At 47.0% G+C, this 19647-nt stretch overlaps 1 protein-coding gene across 1 annotated transcript in view; it reads left to right on the plus strand.

The window, feature by feature from the left end:
• LOC135367010 (receptor-type tyrosine-protein phosphatase N2-like) overlaps window positions 1-19647 on the plus strand; it is a 287257-nt gene that overhangs the window by 240370 nt on the left and 27240 nt on the right. The window contains exon 15 of the mRNA XM_064600054.1: window positions 11897-12039. Within this exon, the coding sequence (XP_064456124.1) occupies window positions 11897-12039 (143 nt within the window). The remainder of the gene's footprint in view (window positions 1-11896; window positions 12040-19647) is intronic.

Genomic DNA, 19647 nt, shown 5'->3' on the forward strand with positions numbered 1-19647 from the left:
CGGACGTAGCACGCGAGCGCAACCGTGAACGCAGCCGTGTGAATCAGGCTTCAGACGCCGTACGCAGACGTAAACGCTGCAATGTGAATCAGCCTTAAAACTCACTATTGTTATGTGGCGGCGTAATCACACTCTTTGTTATCTTGTCCTACCATATCTATTTGGCCTACGGAACACTTTGTGAACATAGAGGGAGCTGTCAAAGAGGTGTGCGCGAGCATTAGGAAGGAAAACTGTGACGCGTGCTTTAGCTGTCCCGTGTACCCTGAATTTCTTCAGAGAGGTAGTAAAATTGCGCCGTAAAACAGAGAAACAAACTTGGCGGCACCAGATTTCGTAAGTGGCGTCGTGGAAGCCTTTGAGACTCAAGTATGAGAGGCCTGTGAGCTGCTTTCAGTATCAGTGCAAGTGCATGGTTCCATACGCCTACATTTCTCTCAGCGCCATATGCAAATCCTAGACACCACAAGAACAGAAACAAGCAAACAGACGGTAAAGACTACCGTCTGTTTGCTTGTTTCTGTTCAGTGTGACAAATAAAAATAACGGTGTACGAACAAGACGTTCGTACGCCGTTGTTTTTATTTGTCACACTGAACCAACCAACCAACCAACCACCTTATGACTCCGACCGACCCAAAGAACAGCAGAACAAGATGTCCTCACCTCAAGCAACCTGCCGCCCTCTTCTTCAGATTACCCAGCAGCATCGGTTCCTGCCATAGAGTATAACATGCCGTTCTACGTATCCAACTTATCGATCCATCTCGCTATCGACAAAGATCGCCCGTCACAATAAAAGATCCACACAGAGAGAGAAAGGAAGAAAAAAAAGAAAAAGAAAGACGGCAGAACGGGCTCGAAGACACGTACAACACGCAGCGCGGACTGCGGTCCCCGCGGGGCCAACGGCGAAAATTGGATGAACGCGTTCTTTGATATCCCTATTCCGAAGCGGAAACCCCTTTTATTCTTTTACTTGGTAAGGTGGCGATAGTGCCCGGATGAAAGAGATTGTAATGGATTTTGAAGTGCCCGCAGGATCGGCCACAGGAGAAGATATTTGCGCGCCTGCGACACTCTGCCATTCATGGGGGTAATCGTGAGAGGAGGAGAGGGTACTTCAGGAACCTTCCAAATACTCCACGGTAATTGGTCGTTGCGTTAAGGACCTCTCTCCCTCACCCTGTCGCCCACACACAGGCTCGGATGATTTCAAGGGCCTGCAGGCTTTTCCGCGTGTCTGCGAAGAATCCCATGTTGCAATGCATTATGTTGTCTATCCGCGTTATGCGTTGCGAGTCCCAATAGGAAATCGAAAAACGTTTCCCGGGGGTTGTGGAGCATCGCTCGCATATGTCGTGCGCGTCAAGCCTTGGAGTGCGAGTGATACATAAAGGTAAACTCGGACGTGTTGCGTGTTTGTCTTATCATCGAAAGCAGGTATTCGAAAGCACACGTTTTCGCGATACTTTTCCATCTTCTATTCTTCGCTACGCATTGCGCGAGATAAAATAGTGCTCTTTGTGTCTGCTTCTAGACGGAGCTCTGATATATCGAGGGTGGAAATTGGCTGCACCAATAGCGTGCATTTATTCTGTTCTCTCGTTCCGTTTGTGTCCGCGCCCGTCTATATCGCTTTCCCTTTTTCTTTTCTTTTCTAAGATGGAGCGAGAACTCCTTCCGCTGGGATCCCGTGATCTAGATAACCCCTAGGACAGTTCTAGCACGTTATCGACGCAACCAAGCCGTGTATGTGCCACGTTTCTCTTTTTTTTTTATGAAATAGTAAATATTTATAGTAAGAATACATTTTTATTTAGTGCCCAAGAACGGCGCTAGGCCTTTGTGTCGGCGCACTCAAAAATACAGTACTAACAGCACGGACAGAGAGAAGAGAAACGAAATTCATTGCAAAGTACGTTACAGAATCTAAACAATGCAATCACTGATAAAAGATAAGGAGATTAACAATAAGACACACAAATTAAAATATTGTTACAGTAACATAACAATACGGGTTATCCTCATGGCTATATATACCAGCGGCATGGGTGGGCTAAGGCGTCCGCCCGTTGGTGGTAGCCAAGGTAGCCAAGCCACTTTCCAATCGAATGTCGGCACAGTTCCCTCTGAAGTCGGCACAGGACGCAGACTAACCCCCGTGTCCCCCACTCCTTCCAGCTGTCCTCTCTCCATCTGTCCACGTCTGTACGCCGCTTATGGCCACAGTTGCTTCGCGGCGCTAACACGGAACAAAAAAAAATTGCTGTATATTTGGTGAAGCATTCAACTGAACAATCTCACACGTAGCACATCTTCTTCTTCTTCTTCTTCTTCTTCGTCTTTCTCCGCACTGGCGCATAGCACGGAGCAATTGGCCACGGATCGTGACATGAGGGCCCAATTAATGACGGCACATCTAAGCACTTACTTTTCCTTTTTTTTTCTTCTTCTTCTTCTTCTTCTGCTTCTTCTTCTGCTTCTTCTTCTTCCGCGGGTGAGAGAAATAAAATACGTCGTTAATTACAGTTTGATGCTCGTTCCTTCGCCAAGTGTATGGAAGGTGCCGAATAGTTTATCTCGCCAGACGTGAGCCAAAGTACACAAAAGTTCTCCGCACAGAACCGCAGAATCGTTCTCGCTGTGTCACTGGGAACGCTTCCAGATGTTTTCTTTTGCAACGCGTTTTGGTTTGGAGACCTAAGACGCTGGAGCGCTTTCCCCGGGATCAGAATCGGGAGCCAAATCCAGGCGATGCCAGCCAGCAAAGTGGAGAAAGTACAAACACGGGGCAAAGCCGCCACTCGTTTTCCCCGAAGAATAATGCGCGTCACTTGGAACCGACACATTTTCAGCTCGGCGTTTCGTGCCTCTGGTGAAGAGCGTGAAGGTGTGTTCGTGGAACAAAAAGGTAAATTTAATCCGTCTCATGTGTCATACGCATGTGTTCGCTCCGTTGAGAAACGCTCTGTTCTGCTGCTGTGATGAAGAAAGAGAAGGGACGTGCCAGAACAATACGTCGGCTCGCCTGTTTTTATGATTATTATTATTATTATTATTATTTTTCAGTCTCCTTGGCGTGGAGATGGAACATTGTTTCTCCGCCGAGGCCATGAAACATATGCGCCGAGATTAGCCGTTTTATACGTAAGAACTCTTGGATTATCGAAATGGTGGATAACCTTTATAGTCATAGTAATTGGTCCCGCTGCCCCTTTCGAGACTTCGTGAGTAAGTAAAATGTAAACATAATGATGTGGAGGAATTGGCTCCGCTTACGAGGATACGCGACAAGGTGCTGCTCGTTCAGCCACCTATATTTCGCGCTCTATAAATATCGTGGTCTTCCGAAGAAGTTTGTCTTCTATCAGAGCGGGCAAAACTGAGCGTATATGATTTCTCAAACTGACGCTACATGTGAGTTGTATTAAAATAAATATAAGTTTCACTTAAAACCTGCGTGCATATAGTTAATCGCATTAGCAACCATCATCTTTGGTCTCCAAGTCATTCTTTCAACGTAGTATTTTCATTACACTCAGTAAATGATTCAAAAGGTGAATGAAAGATATGAGGAAAACATTAACGCCATTAACAACAACAACAACTTTATATTATGATGATGAATGGGGAGTTTCATCGCCACAGACGATACTCTACCCCATTGCTGTTGGTGATGGTAACGCCATTGTTTTTAGTTGCCACACCATGTTGTTGGAGCCTACATGTTTTCCCTAAAAAATGAAAATTGTTTAAAATTGGGCTGTTCGGTGTAGCATACTTTAAGAGCGATAAAACCCCCTCTTCCATAACGTCGAAGGACACTTTAATTGACATGGTCCATCAGGTCAGTAAGAATGTGAAAGAAGATGATAGGAGCCATTTCATCGATGAAGCCTATAGTAGCTGTCTCTGGGTGTGAAGATAAGAAGAAGACAAAGAAAATTGGTTGGGCAAACATTCCGGCGCATTAATGTTCGGTTAAAGGAACATCGTTATTCGGTTAGCAGGGTGTTTGGAAACTTGGTTGAGCATTTAAAAAGTTGCCACGATTGTGTTGCTAATTTCCACGAGACCAAAATTTTATATAAGGGTAATAAGGGCGGTGCTTTATTATATCGTGAAGCTTTACGTATAAAAAATGCGGGGTCCAGGTGCGTGAATGTGCCCTCAGTGCTGCTAACTGCTCCAGTCGAGGAGTTTTTGGAAGGTTCAAACAGGAAGGACGTAAGATAAGTCTTGGGCTTTTGATAAAGATAAAGCCACTAGGCAGGCTGAGGGTGTGATAGGGAACCTTGCGGAAGAGGGCGCTGTTGGTTCAGGATATATAAGTAGCAGGTTTGACAATAATAAATCCTTGTTCGTTAGTCTAGTGTGCTTGTGAGTTGTGTCGTCCTTTGACTTGTTTCCCGGCACGGGGGTTTTATCGCTTTTAAAGTATGTTTTTCCTGTTAAATTCAATTCATTAGCTACGACAGCGGCTCACATGGAATTAGTCAACAATAGTAGTAAGCGCCTCCTCAATTGTTCCTGCTACATGCCAGCTCAGTACCAAGCCTACTTCGTACTCACATCTCTCTCTCTCTCTCTCTCTACTAATTGTCATGGTCACAGTCGTACGCCTCGTTCGACTCAAGCTTCAAAATCTCCCATATGTCAACCACCTCTATATGACGAGCTCTATACCAACTTTCCTTACAGTTAGCTTCGTGTTCTAACACCGTGTGCGAACTCTCCTGGAAGTACAGTAGCGCTCAATACAACTCCTGCGTGGGGGGCTCATATACACCCGACATCATCCGGACGTGGTTGGAGGTGATAAGGCCCGCGGCTCCGGGCAGGAACTGCCGGTATCCGGAGTGTGTCCAGTGGACGCCTCCTCTCCTCTTACGAACACCGTTGCTGTCTCCTGTATTCTTACCCCGCTTATGGATTTGTGCGCGTTGCAGCTGTCGTTCTTCCGTTTGTGTCATGAATAGTGGGAAAAGTTATACGTCGAGAGCTCGATTGGAATGGAAGCAGGTGAAACCGCGATACGCCTCTAGCGCGTGTTTTGTATGAAAGCATTGGGGGGAAGCGCAAGTCGACAAAGCATCTGGTATGTGGGGCGTAGCTCGGGTAAGTGTGAACGCGCGACGTTGTTCTTGTCGAAGGTTTTGTGCGCTATAGAGTGTTTAACGGCGTTAAGAGCCGTTTGGAGGTTTCGATGTTGACGTGGCGCGCGGCGTATAGTGTTGCAGGTGTTGACAATATACGGCAGTGGTACAAGAGCTTCCTTCTCCAGAAGGATAGGAGCCGTTAAAGTGGTGTATCAGGAGACTGATGCAGTGAAAACTTGGAGGGATCCAATGCCTAGTTTTCCGTGACACAAAGCCGTGTCGGTGACTGTTGGTGACCGTGTGCTGTGTTGGTGATATATGCCACTGTATTATTATACGATTATTATACAGAATCTGGTAACTGACAGCACCGACGGTCTTTCGAGCCGAGAGTTCTATGGGGTCTAGCACAGTGTAGGTTCGTCGGTGGCTGTGTACGATCAACTACCATGTAACGTGGTCACGTGATACGCCCACGTGACGACCCTACAAAGCTACCTCGTTTAAACTCGTCCGGTACAACGCCGAAGGACACAGCGAATATTTGTCATACACATGAATAATGTCTGCACAAAGCTGCGGTGCCCTCCACAAACATTTTATGAGGAGAAAGCAAAATTTCGAAAGAACAAAAATATAAGCGCAAGGATAAGAAATCCAATTGGACACTCACGCCAAGCTTATATGCCTGCGGAAAGCTCTCGGATATGGACACTGAAATTGAAATTGGGAAGCGATTCGGCTCTTATTGTATTCGGTCTCTTGCACCACCTTGTCGTAAGGATGGCTAACCAATGCCAAATGCAGGTTTCCATTGAGGTTGCCAGTGACGCTTTGTTCGTAACGCAAACCATAAAGTCTGTCTATAGTTCGTTGTAACCGCCTCCCATTTCCTTTCCCCTCTCCTCTCACCCGCGTATCATCGCAAGAAGAAGTCCTCGCATGGCTGAAACTACATACTCTGTGCAACACACTGGGTAAAATACGCGCAAAGGCTCCCTTCGCATAAGGAGGATCAATTGTCGATCGCTATTGAGTCTCCAATTGCCGCTGTCCCATCGATTCTCATTTCCTTGTTTTCTTCTTGTATCGTTTGTTGTCCCGCGTTGCGGCTCATTCTTTCCTTTCTTTTATTTTTGTCCCCCTCTCGGCGATGTGTTCCGACGGACCAATATTGGTACATATGCAGGGACCGCCCGACTAAGGGTCGATAACGGGTCTATATCATTACCGATCGCTTTGCAGATACGCTTCCAAGGGCCGACGTTCTCGATAGTTTGGAGTCCGCCAGCTTACTTGTAGCCTTTTAATCGCGCAGTAAAATGAGTAGGGTCGTACGTCGTTCGTTCGATGCACTAAAAGAAAAAAAAAGAGTAATTTTACTCCTTTTGGGGACTAAATGCATTGCCAGAAAAAATAGTCCCTTTCGGGAATATAAATGAATGTCACAGAGTGAAGACTGTATTTCACGCTCTATTCTAAGAGTCCCATGTACATAATTCGTGTGCATGCGTGAAAATACTTTTAATTAAACCGTCAAGCGTTATATATCGAGTGATATAACTTCTTGCGACATAGGGTACAATTGTGTTTACAGCTGTAGGGTACAGCTGTGTTTTACTCTGTGTAGGTGGAAAATTGCTAAAGCTGGCTGAGATATACAGCTTAGGCCATCAAATTGACCAAGAGTACATATTTACGTATAGACTGTTGCGTTCGGAAGACCATTTGCGAAGTTCGGCGTCAATTTGCAGTCCTGTGGAGTCAATGTCAGGGTTAGGGGACTAAAATGGGGAGTAATTGCAGTCTAGGGGACTACAAGCTGCGATTACTCCCCATTCTATACTCCTTTTTTTCTTAGAGTGTGCATGAACTCACATGTATACTCACACGAAGAATGCTTAGGTACGGAGCGTGTGTGTTTGTCATATCAGCCCGTTCATTTATGTGATCATGCATTATAATTAGAAGCCATAAGAAGTAGAGCGAACCCCCGTTAATAGGACCACCACCGTTCCCGCAGATTTTGGTCAAAAAGCGAATTGTTATACGAACGAAAAACGCACCCTCCGCAAACCGCAGAGACGGCTTCGTTCCGTACATTTTTCCGTGCACGACAGCAGCGTGTACAGTGTGACCTGATCACGTGGCCACTGCCTGTGTTTGACCCCATTTGTGACACAAATCTCGGTCATAGTCATATAAGCGGATTGTCATACCGAGGAGGTGGACTTTCATACGGCAGCATAACGGTTCCCAAGAAAAGCGGTCATAAAGCGAATATGTCAGATTATCGGGGGTCATATTAACGAGACAGTTCACTGTCTCGTGTACTGATTCAGTACAGGTGCCGCTCTTTCTTTGGGAAATCGCGGGGTGTTTCATCGCTTACGCTGCGATGCCCTACCCCATTTCATATACGAAAAGTATCCATCCCACTGGGAAAGCGCGGGGTTCTATATTCAAAACGTTTTCAAACGCTTCCAGACATATGTCGGCACAGTTCCCTTAGAAGTCGGCCCAGGACGCACATTCCCCCAGGGCGTCAGTGATGACATTGCCCACCTCTGTGAGGCCACCAACGGCGAGCCCTTTCGCCATCGCCATCACCACCACCACCACGTTTTATCTTAACCTAGTCCAACATATCTTCAACCACATTGCTACGGAGTTTTCCACTTTTGATGAGGCATTGAGTTGTCCAAGCGGGGCATCAGTATCTACATCCCCGCATCGCAGAATGACGCCGTCTGCAATGATGAATCTAAAATATGATGGGCTAGGCTACCATATCACGTCTTCTTCTTCTTCTTCTTCTGCTCCATGGAGCTTCCTTCACACCCCACTTCATCATTCGCATCCTCTTTTGCATCGTTGAGAAAACGCCTGACGCGCGTGAAAGCTTCTTCGTCTCCTGTTCTCACAAACTAACCCAGAACTGTCCCTTCAACCGCAGGCACAAATATGAGTGGCCGCTCAGTTGTCCTTGCGCGCTTTAAATACGAAGAAACACCCACACGGCAAGCCCTTTCACCATCACCACCACCACCAAATACGAAGAAACACTCGTCGCCGCCATCTTGGTTAGCGCGCTGGCCATGTCACGTCGAGACTGGGAGGTACACGGGTTCGAATCCTGGTGCCGGCTGTGCTGTCTGGGGTTTTTCCTGGGTTTTGCTCAGACGGCTGTCTGACATACGTCGGCACAGTCCCCTTAGAAGTCGGCCCAGGACACACACTCCCCTCCCCCAGAGCGTTAGCCGTGATGTTTTCCACCTCTGTGAGGACGACAACGGCAAGATCTTAAAGTACCACCGCCATCAACGCCATCTAAGTGTATCGAAAGGGTGCCTGTGACTCGCCAGGAGACAAATGAAAATGAACTCACACGCGTCCCAATGATGGTGACTGCAGCACGGCAGCGCCAATATATGCAGGCGCAGCCTGTCCTTTCTGGAAATGTATGAAATGTAACGCCCCGCACAGATACTGTGCGGCGGAAACCGTTTGTTCATCCATGCAGGCCTGTAGCGGAGGCATTTGCTTTCATCTGTAATCACCAACAAATGAAGCTCAACGTCTGTCCTATTCATTAATCGGTGTCATTTCTCGTTGTCCCGTTCCTCTTTCGTTTATTTTATTCGCATCATGTACGATTTAAATGCGCAGAAAATGGTTCAGCTGACCCCGCCTCTGAAGCGCCTCTCCTCTCTTGTTTTTCGAGGCAAACGCCCTCTATTGATAGTTGAAGTTTTCCTGTGTCTCTGGCCGTTCGATATCAGAGTACGGCCTGCATGGCCTAGAGGTACAAATATAGCTGTTTGTGTGAACGATTTCCGTTAGCATATACAAAGCTCAAGCAGATGGGGCTGGTCAAGACTCTTTACGGGGGAGAGATATATAAAGAGGAGAATGGACAAAACACTTTATGATAAAAGGATGTCTTTATAGCGCAGAGGTTGTGGATGCATGTGTTCAATTGGTTATTTACGTATCTATACCTTGTGCGCGCCACTGCTGCCAAGACAGTTTGCAGCTAGTTTGTTTTGAACAGGTAGGCTACGAGCCGAGGCGAGCTCCGTCTACGTACAACCACAACTAACATAGAGCGTCAAAGAGCCTAATGGACATAGTCAACAGTAACTCATGAAAACGCCAACGAGTGCTAGCGCCAAGGGTTGAACCTGAACCCCCCCCCCCCCGATTTCTGGTCAGGGATGCTGGTGGCCACGACCTACTACTATACTAGTATGGTAGTAGGTCGCGCTGGTGGCAGTATCCCTGACAGGTAATCAGAAGTGTCCAGGTTCAACCACTGGCGCTGGCCCTCGTTGACTTTTCGTGAATTACTGTTGAATTAGTTTGTTTTGTTAGATTTACCATTGAGGCGAGTTTAAATGTGTGACATGACGACATTTTTTTGGGGGGGACAGGATTTTTTCTGGACTCTGTTCCGTTCATATACTCTCTGGGCAAATGTCCACGCCTTGGGCTTTAATTGTCCACAAGATGTCTTTGGTGTGGAAGTCATAGAGTTATCTGCAAGTTATCTCAGTACATAATAACCGTCCTTACTAAAACTGAATATTTGACTGGTAAATAACATAAGAAGAAAAAGTTTACAAAGAACACTTTATGGACCAAACGTAATTATCCGTGTAAAACTATTATAGCTTACGCTATGAGGGACCTTGAAGCAAAAGCCTGAGGTCGGGTGCTGCCGATATTTCGAACGGAAGAACAGTCTGTGTTCGAAATGTCGGCGGATACCGACATGAAGCAATTGCGTCAGTCTACTTTTATTTATTTATTTATTTAAATAAATAAATATACTACTAATAATAAATACTTGTCGACTATAAGGAACTACAATTTCAATAAACAGCTCAAGAAATTTGAACTACGCACTACATAATTTTATTTATATACTCTTATACATGGAATTTGTTCCTGTAAACAAATCTCGTTATGACAAACAATATTGTCGTATCGTCGTTCGTTGCTTTCCAGACGCAGCTCCAAAAAAGCGTCCTTAGTCATCAAGCTACTATATGTATAGCATTTTTAATCGCTACGCAAGCTACATATGTACCGTTCCTCTCAGCGCACAGGTAAGCCCGAACTCGGTTCTACCTGTCAGAAGACTAAACTTCACATCCCGTATAGTACTCGTCGTAAAACACCGCCCACTCCATTAACTAGAACTCTTTCTACTCTTGTAATACAACTTTCCATTCCGCGAGCTTCGCTTTTCAAAACGCCTTCATCCTCCGACTCTTTTCCTTCTTTCTCTCTTTTTCTTCTGCGCGGTAATGATGCATGTGAAAGCAGAACAGCGAATACCGCTGTAAGCAGCCATCCCTCGAGACACGACTGACGGCTAGAAACAGATTGCCGTCTTGATAGGTTCTACGCCCGCAAATAGATTTCTCTCGCGCTCTCTCTGTTTCGCTTTGAAAGTTTGCATCCGTGCGAGTACGAATTCGCTAAGCGCTCGACGACGGAAATTGTGAAATGCATCAGTCCGATGTCTATCGGTGTTACGAAAGTTGCTTTTACGTTTCTTGTTCGCGGTGGCATGCAGGACAAAACACGCGAGTGGCAGTTATGGAGACATGGGTTTGAATGGCGAATCTTTAGTTGAAAGCAAATCGGGCGTAGAGCAATGGTGGTCACGATATTTTGAATGTGATCGGTATTTGAAGTATAGTACGACAGTAGTACGAAAGTAGTAGTAACAGAAATATAGTACGAGTGTAGATTTCCAAAACTTGGCATGCGATTAGTCCAGAAGATGTGGGCTCGAGTCCTACAGCTGGCTAATCTTTTCAGTGACTTTCATCTTTCATCGTGGATTAGTTCCTGTTAAGAGCGCACGGACTCGCTGGTGTAATGGCGACGACGATAAAGTTACGGGGGAACAAAGACGAAAAGGATGATTGGTTTCGTCCTCTTCTCCCCTCTCTCCTCGTCCCTTTCGTCCCAGGTTGGTTTCGTTGCTACGTGATACTGGCTTCTGCTTGTTTCTGCCTGATTTGGTAATCCGACTAGTGAAACGAACTTCGAAAATTACTGATAAGTAATATTACATACGTGGGTCATTTTATGTCTCTGGTGGTATGACGCAGGGTAAGGCTGTGGTACGACCACCTGAGGTTGCATCCAAATCTCCCACGCTCGGCACGGAGCGAACCCGCTATGGTGAGCTCAGTAAAGTTAGCGCCCTAGCGACTGAATCTTGAAGCAAAAACCTCAGGTCGAGAGTGACTGATATTTCGAACACAGACTGCTCTTTATTCGGAATATCGGTGGCTGCGGACCTGGGCTTTTGTTTCAATATTGCGGCATTGTGTGCTGATCGGCATAGAGAGCAGCAATAACGAAATGTACAGTGTAAGGTGCAGCAACATGCTGATCTAGGTCTGATGGTGTATAGGTGACTTCCATGACCAGCAAGCTGGCTTATCCAGCGGCTCGCACAACAAAGTAGTGGAATTACGTTTTGTTTTATCATTGAGATTTGTGTAGCTATGTAAATGTATCTTCGCTACCCTTACTACTTTCTGAGTGATGAAAACGGTTACAGCCAATGGTTACTGTGCATCAAAAGGGACGTACTCTCCGTTTGCTTTCCGCATCACCAGACGAGCCATAGATGACGCAGCAATTTATGTTACTCTTTCTTCCATTCCTTGCGGGGATTTCATTACGTACATGTAGCATACACTTGGTGAACATTGGCGTTTCGGTACCATGGGCGCGAATATTGACCAGATTCACTTTGTTCATTTCAGGACCTGTGCCGCCAGCGAATGGCTGCCAAGAATCACGAGAAATCTGAGCCGATGCGCGTCACAGCGCAGTCCCCCAAACGGGTGAGCAGCCTGTCGCAAAGTGACCCTTCGCAGCCAGGATCACGCTCTTCTACTTCTTCATGGTTAGTACCTCGCTTAATTTGCCTATCAGCTTTGTCTGTTATGTGTAAATTAGCCGTCACATTCACGCTCCAACCACGAGGATCCCTAGAGGAGGTTTCCCTATGTTCCACCTATGTTCCATCCTCCCTATGTTCTCGAGATCCCTATAGCCACAAACATTGTGACGGGAGCGAATTGGGTGTGATCCCCAAGGTTCATGGCGCAAAGAGGGAACAGAGACGACACAGCGGCACGGCCACCAGAAACGACACGACGACGAGGCGGTCGTGTCGTGTCACCTCTGTTCCCTCTTGCGCCGTGTACCTTGCCGATCAGTAGAGCCTAGTGCGCTTTCAAAATGCCCTAGAGTCTTCCCACTCTAGCTCTGCCATCGGGGATCCCTAGAGGCTAGAGCGCTAAGGTGTCCTATCTTTCCCTCGTATTCTCGCTCCGGTGTCGGAAATCCCTAGTGCCTAGGGTGCTTCGAGGGGCCCTCCCTTTCCTCCGTATTCTCGCTCCGCCCTCGGAGGCCCCTAGAGTCTAGTGAGCTTCAAGGTGCCCTCTCTTTCCCCCGTAATCTCGCTCCGCCCTTGGAGTTCCCTGGAGCCTAGCATGCTTCGAGGGGCCCTCCTCTTCGCTCGTACTCTCTCTCCGCCCTCGGCGGCCCCTAGGGCTTAGCGAGCTTCCGAGGGTCCTCTCTCTGATACTTGAAGCGCACTCAACCTTATCGATAGGTATCCAGTTTTGTGAATGTCTCTGTTGAGCGCCCGTGACTGCCGCCATTTTGCGGCCACCACGGTTCCAGTCGCAATGTTTGGAGCCGAGCTCACCGAACTGCAACTAGATGCGTTCCGGCTTCCCGATCGTGCCCTCCTCGCCCCTCGTGACTCTCGCCGTACGCTTCCCCGCTGCTTTCCTCCTCACGCTCTCCCGTACTTTCATCCTTCGCTTCGCTCCTCGTTCGCTCTGCCGGTTACAACGCCGACGCCGCTCAACGCAGGAACGGGCTGCGCTCTAAAATAAAAGTCGTCAAAATATGTAAAATGTTAGTCAATATTAAAAAAAGTTTTTCGGCAGTATAAGCATGTTGCGCTCTCCTCAATATGCGAGCGTTGTCAGGATGTGGCGCCTACGTAGATGCCAATAAATCTTTTCCGAATAGGATGTCGTATAAATCTGGACCCTCAACCTGTAAATTGAAGAGCAAGAAGCTTCTATGCCAAATGAAAAAGGGGACAACTTGCATAAATAACACGTGAAAGAGACAACCGAGCAACACACTACAAGCAATTAACGCACTGAACACTGCAGAAAGAAAACTAATCAAGATAGCGGCGTCCACCGCCCATTGTTGTGAGACTCAGTAAATTTTCTGCCGTAGATAAGACGAGAGTCAACTCCTCCTCTTCTCTTTTTTTTTAGCGTGTTTTCGAACAAAAAATGTTCTTTATCCCGTCATATGCCGTATCTGTGTTCTAGAGCAGAGCAGAAACGCATCTACCGTCTGCTCCGAGCACTACCCAACACATCGAAGGGCGAAACGGTCGGGCCAAACGATCTCTCCGTGCATAAAGGAGAAGCAATTTGGCCGCTGCTCAACCCTTGTTGGTGTGTACCCGCGTTAATTCGCTCTCGTGCAATCAGGAAGATCGCCCCCTAACGAGCACTCTAGGGAAAGGACGTTCCGTTTCCTCCATCTCCTATATATGCACCTGTGCAACAATGTTAACTCTCATCAACGTTCTCAGACCACCTATAGATGTACCCATGAAGACGAATCTCAACTGAAGGAATATTATGCGCGCCCTGTGGGAAGTTACCGTAGAAACTGGAGCATGGATTGAACTTTCACCTTTGGCCATCGAAACGCCCCGGGAAATGTCGACCTTCTTCTTACATACCGGTCATTGGCAGAAAAAACTTACGAGTCTCGCAACCATGAGTGCCGATGCCGCCATCTTGTTTGTTTTCCCGTATTTCTGTATTTGTCAACTGTGCTTATCGTGAGCTGCGCTGTGTTGCTTTGTTGAACTTGTCAGCCTTGATCAAACTGACACTTCGGGCCAACTCCACGTCCACAAATTTGAAGTCTTCTCTGATTTGGGGGGGGGGGGGGGCTTATGCGGGCCCGTGACTCCTGCGAGTCATAAAGTAGTGCGCACGCCTGCTTCAAACTGTTGCTTGTACACTGATCATGTTGCAAAAACACCCATCGGTAACGACGTACTTGGAGCACATTTGCATGCTATTAAAGTGAACACGCGAAAAATTAACGCTAAGAAAACATGTGTGTGGACTTCCCCGTCTGCCTTGCGCCCGCCATCTTCCCGTATGCCCTACTCTCAACGTGCGGACTACATTAGCCGATTGGCGGGTGCATACCTCTGTGACTGTAGCTCTTATGTTGTCTCGGGGTATAGGCTTCAGGGTGAACTTAGGGGTGCCGTCGTTATTTCCTAATTGCTTCCCCACTGGATATAGCGGCATACCGCGATGTAGGTACCGTGCATCCGAGGCCGACTTCATAAGGGAGCTGCCCACAGCGTAAAACACATAGAAACACCCGGAGAGCACAGCCTACGTCCGGTTTCGATCCTAGGTCGTTCCCGAGTCTCTGTGCGCCATGCGTTTTTCCTAACCGCGTTTCGCCCAATAGAGGTCGAAATTACGTCATGGCGTCCATTCAGTTACGGGTCAGTCGGCTTCTCATTTGCACGAAGCACTAACGAGAGAGAGAGAAATACATGATGACGATGATATGGGGATGACTTCCGCTCATTGAGAAGAATGCTATACCATTGCTAACGCGACCAACGAGATACTGTCAACGAAGTAGAAAAGCGAATTAGAACGATTGATTCCACAAACTGGATTGAGTCAAACTGGAAAGAATGATGCTGTAATGTTTTTCAGTGTCACTCTCCACTTTCGTGTGTATCTTCGTTTGGAATGTATCCGCGGAACACCCGGCGCACATCATTAATACATTAGTTGCCGGGTAAATATAGCGATCTAGGCTCAGAATTTGCATGCAATTTGCATGGACTACAATATGCCGCACTCAAAATCGCTTTTATTGCGAGCGCGCCATTCGACATTCGAAGTGAAATATGTCGGAGACAAAATGAGAAATATGAAATTGCGTATTAGAAAGAAGCTCGAAAAATGCATTAGGTTTCGCGGTGTCTCAATCGCGGTAGAGGAGGAAATCGAGCCCTGCACTATCCCAGCAATAAAAAAATAAATAAAGGACAGGAACGAAGAGGGCGCTGTCGGCCGCCGACTGCAGCGCCACAGCTAATAAAGGCCGGGGCTGCCTTTGTGCTGAGCTTTTCCCCACGCCGCAAGGGGGGCTCTGTTTTAATTATGCATGCAGACGCTAGATTTGCGTTAAAAGTTGTAGGGAAACGAGTGTTAAGAGCTCACTTCAGAGCTTCGGATGGAAGGTAACAATGAGAGGTATGAGAGGGAGTGGGGAGAGGAAGCCGCATGCACTTCCTGTAGGAAGAGGGGGAGTATTGATTATAAGAGACAAAAAAAAAAGGAAGGCATTGCAAATATTGTTCGAATACTGCTTCATTTTCTCTTCACCGCCCTTTCCCTCAGGTGCGATATGTAAAACTTTGCCATTGTTATTCGCCTGTCGGAAATGTGGCGACGGCAGCAGATGTAAGGAATGTGCGCCATACCGTATGGGCTTATACCGCTGATAGCTGTTTCATCACATGCTGACGCTCGAGAAAGATCGTGCGCATGGAGCATACGCGTTCCGGAGGCCCTATTTGCGGGAATGCCGGTTTGTGAAAAACACAAACGTTCACCTCAGCAGAGTCATAGTTTCCTGCAGTGTAGTTTCTTGCAGTTTCCTGCGTAGTTTCCTGCACTGTAGTTCGCGGATGTATGTCGCTGCACAAGAGGAGTACGTAAAGGAGCAGTAAAGGAGTAGTAAAGGAGCAGTAAAGGAGCAGTAAAGGAGTACAGTAAAGCCAAGCAGCAGCGGCATGGCCGAGTGCATAAAAGCCTCCGTTCGTTTTGTGCTAGCTCCATGGTAGTGCTCAAGCGTGGTAGGTGGTTGTGAGTTCGAATCCTGATACAGGCTGTGCCGTTTGAGCTTTTCCCGAGGTTTTCCGGCAGGCTTTCCATACGGATGCCGTCGGTACAGTTCCCCTTGAAGTCGGCCCAGCACGCATGCTAAGCTCCCTTTCCCTCGCTCCTTCCCGCTGTCCTCTCTCAAACTGTGCACGTGCTACGTCGCTCATAGCCACAGTTGCTTCGCGGCGTTAACACGGGATCAAATAGTGAGTAAAGGCAAGCATGCACGTGGCGTACTCCACGCCTATTGAGGAAAAAAGAATTATTTTTGAAAGGGTCGCACGCGAGGTAGTACAAGCTTTTGAGGAAACTTTGCCGTCCAGCTCGGACGTCAGACGTACGGCAGCTCCGGCCAACACTATTGGTTCTCGCAAGCACGTGGCCTTCCCCGCGGTCGCCTCGCTGCATGGCCGAGACGCCTTCCGTGATGTCAGAACTATATGCATTTCAGTACTTCTAGGCGTCTATTGTTACTTTATCTATTGTGGTACTTTGTCTATTGTTTGTCACTTTGCTGCCGAACTTTGAGCGCACGTTCACACTGATGTAAAGAACCGTCTGTTACATTTATCTAACTTGAGGTCAAGTTTCACAACACTTTCAATGTTCGCAACATGCTCCACTCGTCCGATAAACTTTTTAACGGCGTTCACCTCGACACCAAAATAATGAAGAGAGAGAATGCCGTGGGTGCTGGGTCCGACAGAGCAGCAACGCCTGATTGTAAGCGCCGTTTGTGTTTTGTGTTTGCGTAGTTTTTCCGTCTTCTCTGTCGTCCGTTCTAAAACGACACTCCGTTAATTTCAACGAGTGATTTGAACTTACAATTACATAGATTACGAACGAATGCCCTTTCACGATTCGCTGTACTGCTTCGGCCGTATAGCATGGCATGTTTGACGGATGTTTAGGTTTAAACTGTTTGCTTTCTTCCGTTGCCTGTGCACAGAGGGTAGCGTCAGTCAATGGGTCCCGAACTTGCCATTGAATCGCGAGCTGCACAGCCTGCAAGAGGTTCGATCAACCGTGCTTTCCTCATTTGCAATCGAAAGAGCAGCGAGGCCGTCTAGTGGTGTCTGTTTGGATTACATCGGATGTCCCAGTTATATTGTTTGGACTGGCCCAGCTGCTGAGTAACATCAGGGGCGCTGAGAGATGGGTGCCTTTGTGGGGCCACCATGTGGGAACAATTGGACGTAGTCACCCGGGAGACAATGGACGATTAGCAGACGGGAGCGACTAGCCGCGACTAAGTTGCGACATACGGACTTTAAATTGAATTAATTAGCGCAAAGCAAATTGCCAACGCCCACGGCACTCCTTCAACAAACGAGATTGCACGAGACCAAAGTGTGAAGGGCTCGAATGTGCTCATAGATTACCTCGTTTTTGCGTGTATGTGGGCGGGTGAGAGTGCGCAGTTCCAGATTCGTTTTACGTCATGAACATGAATAGTTGGTCGTCGGAATCTGAGCTCCGCTGCCCCTTTGAACCGGTAGGTGGCAGAGTGAAATAGTACCTTTCTATCAAACAACTCGTAACATTGAGCATCTCCACATTTCTCAATCCGATCTGATCCAAATTAGGCGTACCTACCTTTTCCGATCGAGTACAATCCAAATTAGGCACCTCTATCCTTCCATCTTAAGTATTTGTATATCTTAACTTTAGTATCTGTATATTTTTCAATCCAGTTCAATCCAAATTAGGCGCCTCTATCTTTTCCATCTTAAGTATTTGTATATCTTGAATAAGTATCTGTACATTTTCCAATCCATTGCAATCCAAATTAGGCATCTCTATACTGTTTCCAATTGAATCTAATCCGAATTAGGCACGCCTACCTTTTCCCAATCCAATCCAACCAAATCAAATCTAACCCAAATTTGGCATCTCTATCTTTTCCAACCTAATCCGTGTCAGGCGTATCTACCTTTTCCGAGCGAATGGGTAGAGCGTTCGCTCGTTCGTGGTAACCCCGAGGTCGTGTTAAGAACTGGTTGTGTGCTGGGTTGCAGTCCTACCATCGGCTGCGCTGTCTGTGTTCTGTCCTTATCTTCCTGGAAGTCTACCCAGATGGACGTCTGCACAGTTCCTCCTGAAGTCGGCCCGTCACGCATACTAACCCCCTGTCATCTTATATCTTCCTGCTGTTCCCTCTCCATCTCTCCAAGCCTGTGCATCGCTCACGACCTCAGTTGCCACGCGGTGCACACTGTTTTTTTTTTCTTAATCGATATCTATAGATTATGATGCTGCCATACCTCGCAATGAAAGTACGCGAGGATGGGAAACAAAAGCTCTTCCTTGGTTAAGTAACGTATTTGAATATGATTACACGAAACGGTACGCTAATAAGCCGAACTCTTTTATGCTTGAACCGTCAACGCTTTTGTTACTCCCTAATCTCTTCCTTCGCTGACTCTAATTCTGGTCTCTGCAGACAAGAACATCCTAACAACCTCCACGGACTTTCTCTCTCTCTCACTTTCTCTCTGCTGTTGCTAAACAAATAAGAAACGTTTCTTCAAACTGGAAGGGCCGATTTCCAGTCAGTAGGGGCATCATTAAGGAGCTTTCGGCCGTCTCCCATTGCCAAATAAGTGAACTGGAGAATGCAGCTCTGCGCTAATCAAAGGTACTCTCGTTAGTTTTTTTTTTTTTTCCTTTTCTCGAACAACTGCATCGCAAGCGCGCGTCACTCTTCAAGAAGAAACGCGAGACAGGAAGGTCTGTCAACCGAGGCCATTTTGACATGTAACCACTTTGCGTCGTCAAAGCTTCCTGAGCCCTTATGTCTCCGTTGAGTCTGCCTTATGCATTTTTGCTGAGACACAAAATGGCACACCTATAACGTCGACCACTCTGAGACTAGATGGATCGGAATCTGAAAAGATTTAGGCAGGGCCCTTTTACCGTGCCGTTCGCCGAATCACTGATGAACCTTGGGACTGTCCTGAAGATGCTTCCGAAAAGCACGGTGACTCCCTGAAGACAGCCAGGGTTTCTCCCTTTGCGAGGCCTAAGCGCGGATCGTTTCTTTTGCTGTTTGTTTTGAAAGCGATTCTGTGGGAATTGCTACAGCATGAAACTTGTGTACCAATAGAAGCACAAAGTTTACTTACGTCTCGAGCAGGAGAGTTAGGGAAGCACGACGCCAGAGATGAGTTGCCTAATGGCGTCATGCTCGGATAGGGGAGGCCCAGCCTCGTATTAATGCCGAAACTCTCGAACGAAGAAGCTATATACATACACGCTGCTTCTGGTTGCGGCCTGGGGCGTATGAAGCAAAAAGGAAAAGCGATCGATCGATCGATCGATCGATTGATTGATTGATTGATTGATTGATTGATTGATTGATTGATTGATTGATTGATTGATTGATTGATTGATTGATTGATTGATTGATTGATTGATTGATTGATTGATTGATTGATTGATTGATTGATTGAAGCGTTAAAATGTATAGTCTATTACTTCCCTCTATTTAGAAGCTATAGGTCCAACACAATGTTCAACTGATATTTTCTTAAATC

Source organism: Ornithodoros turicata, chromosome 8 (genome assembly GCF_037126465.1).
Source record: "Ornithodoros turicata isolate Travis chromosome 8, ASM3712646v1, whole genome shotgun sequence".
In the NCBI taxonomy this organism is placed as follows: Eukaryota; Metazoa; Arthropoda; class Arachnida; order Ixodida; family Argasidae; genus Ornithodoros; species Ornithodoros turicata.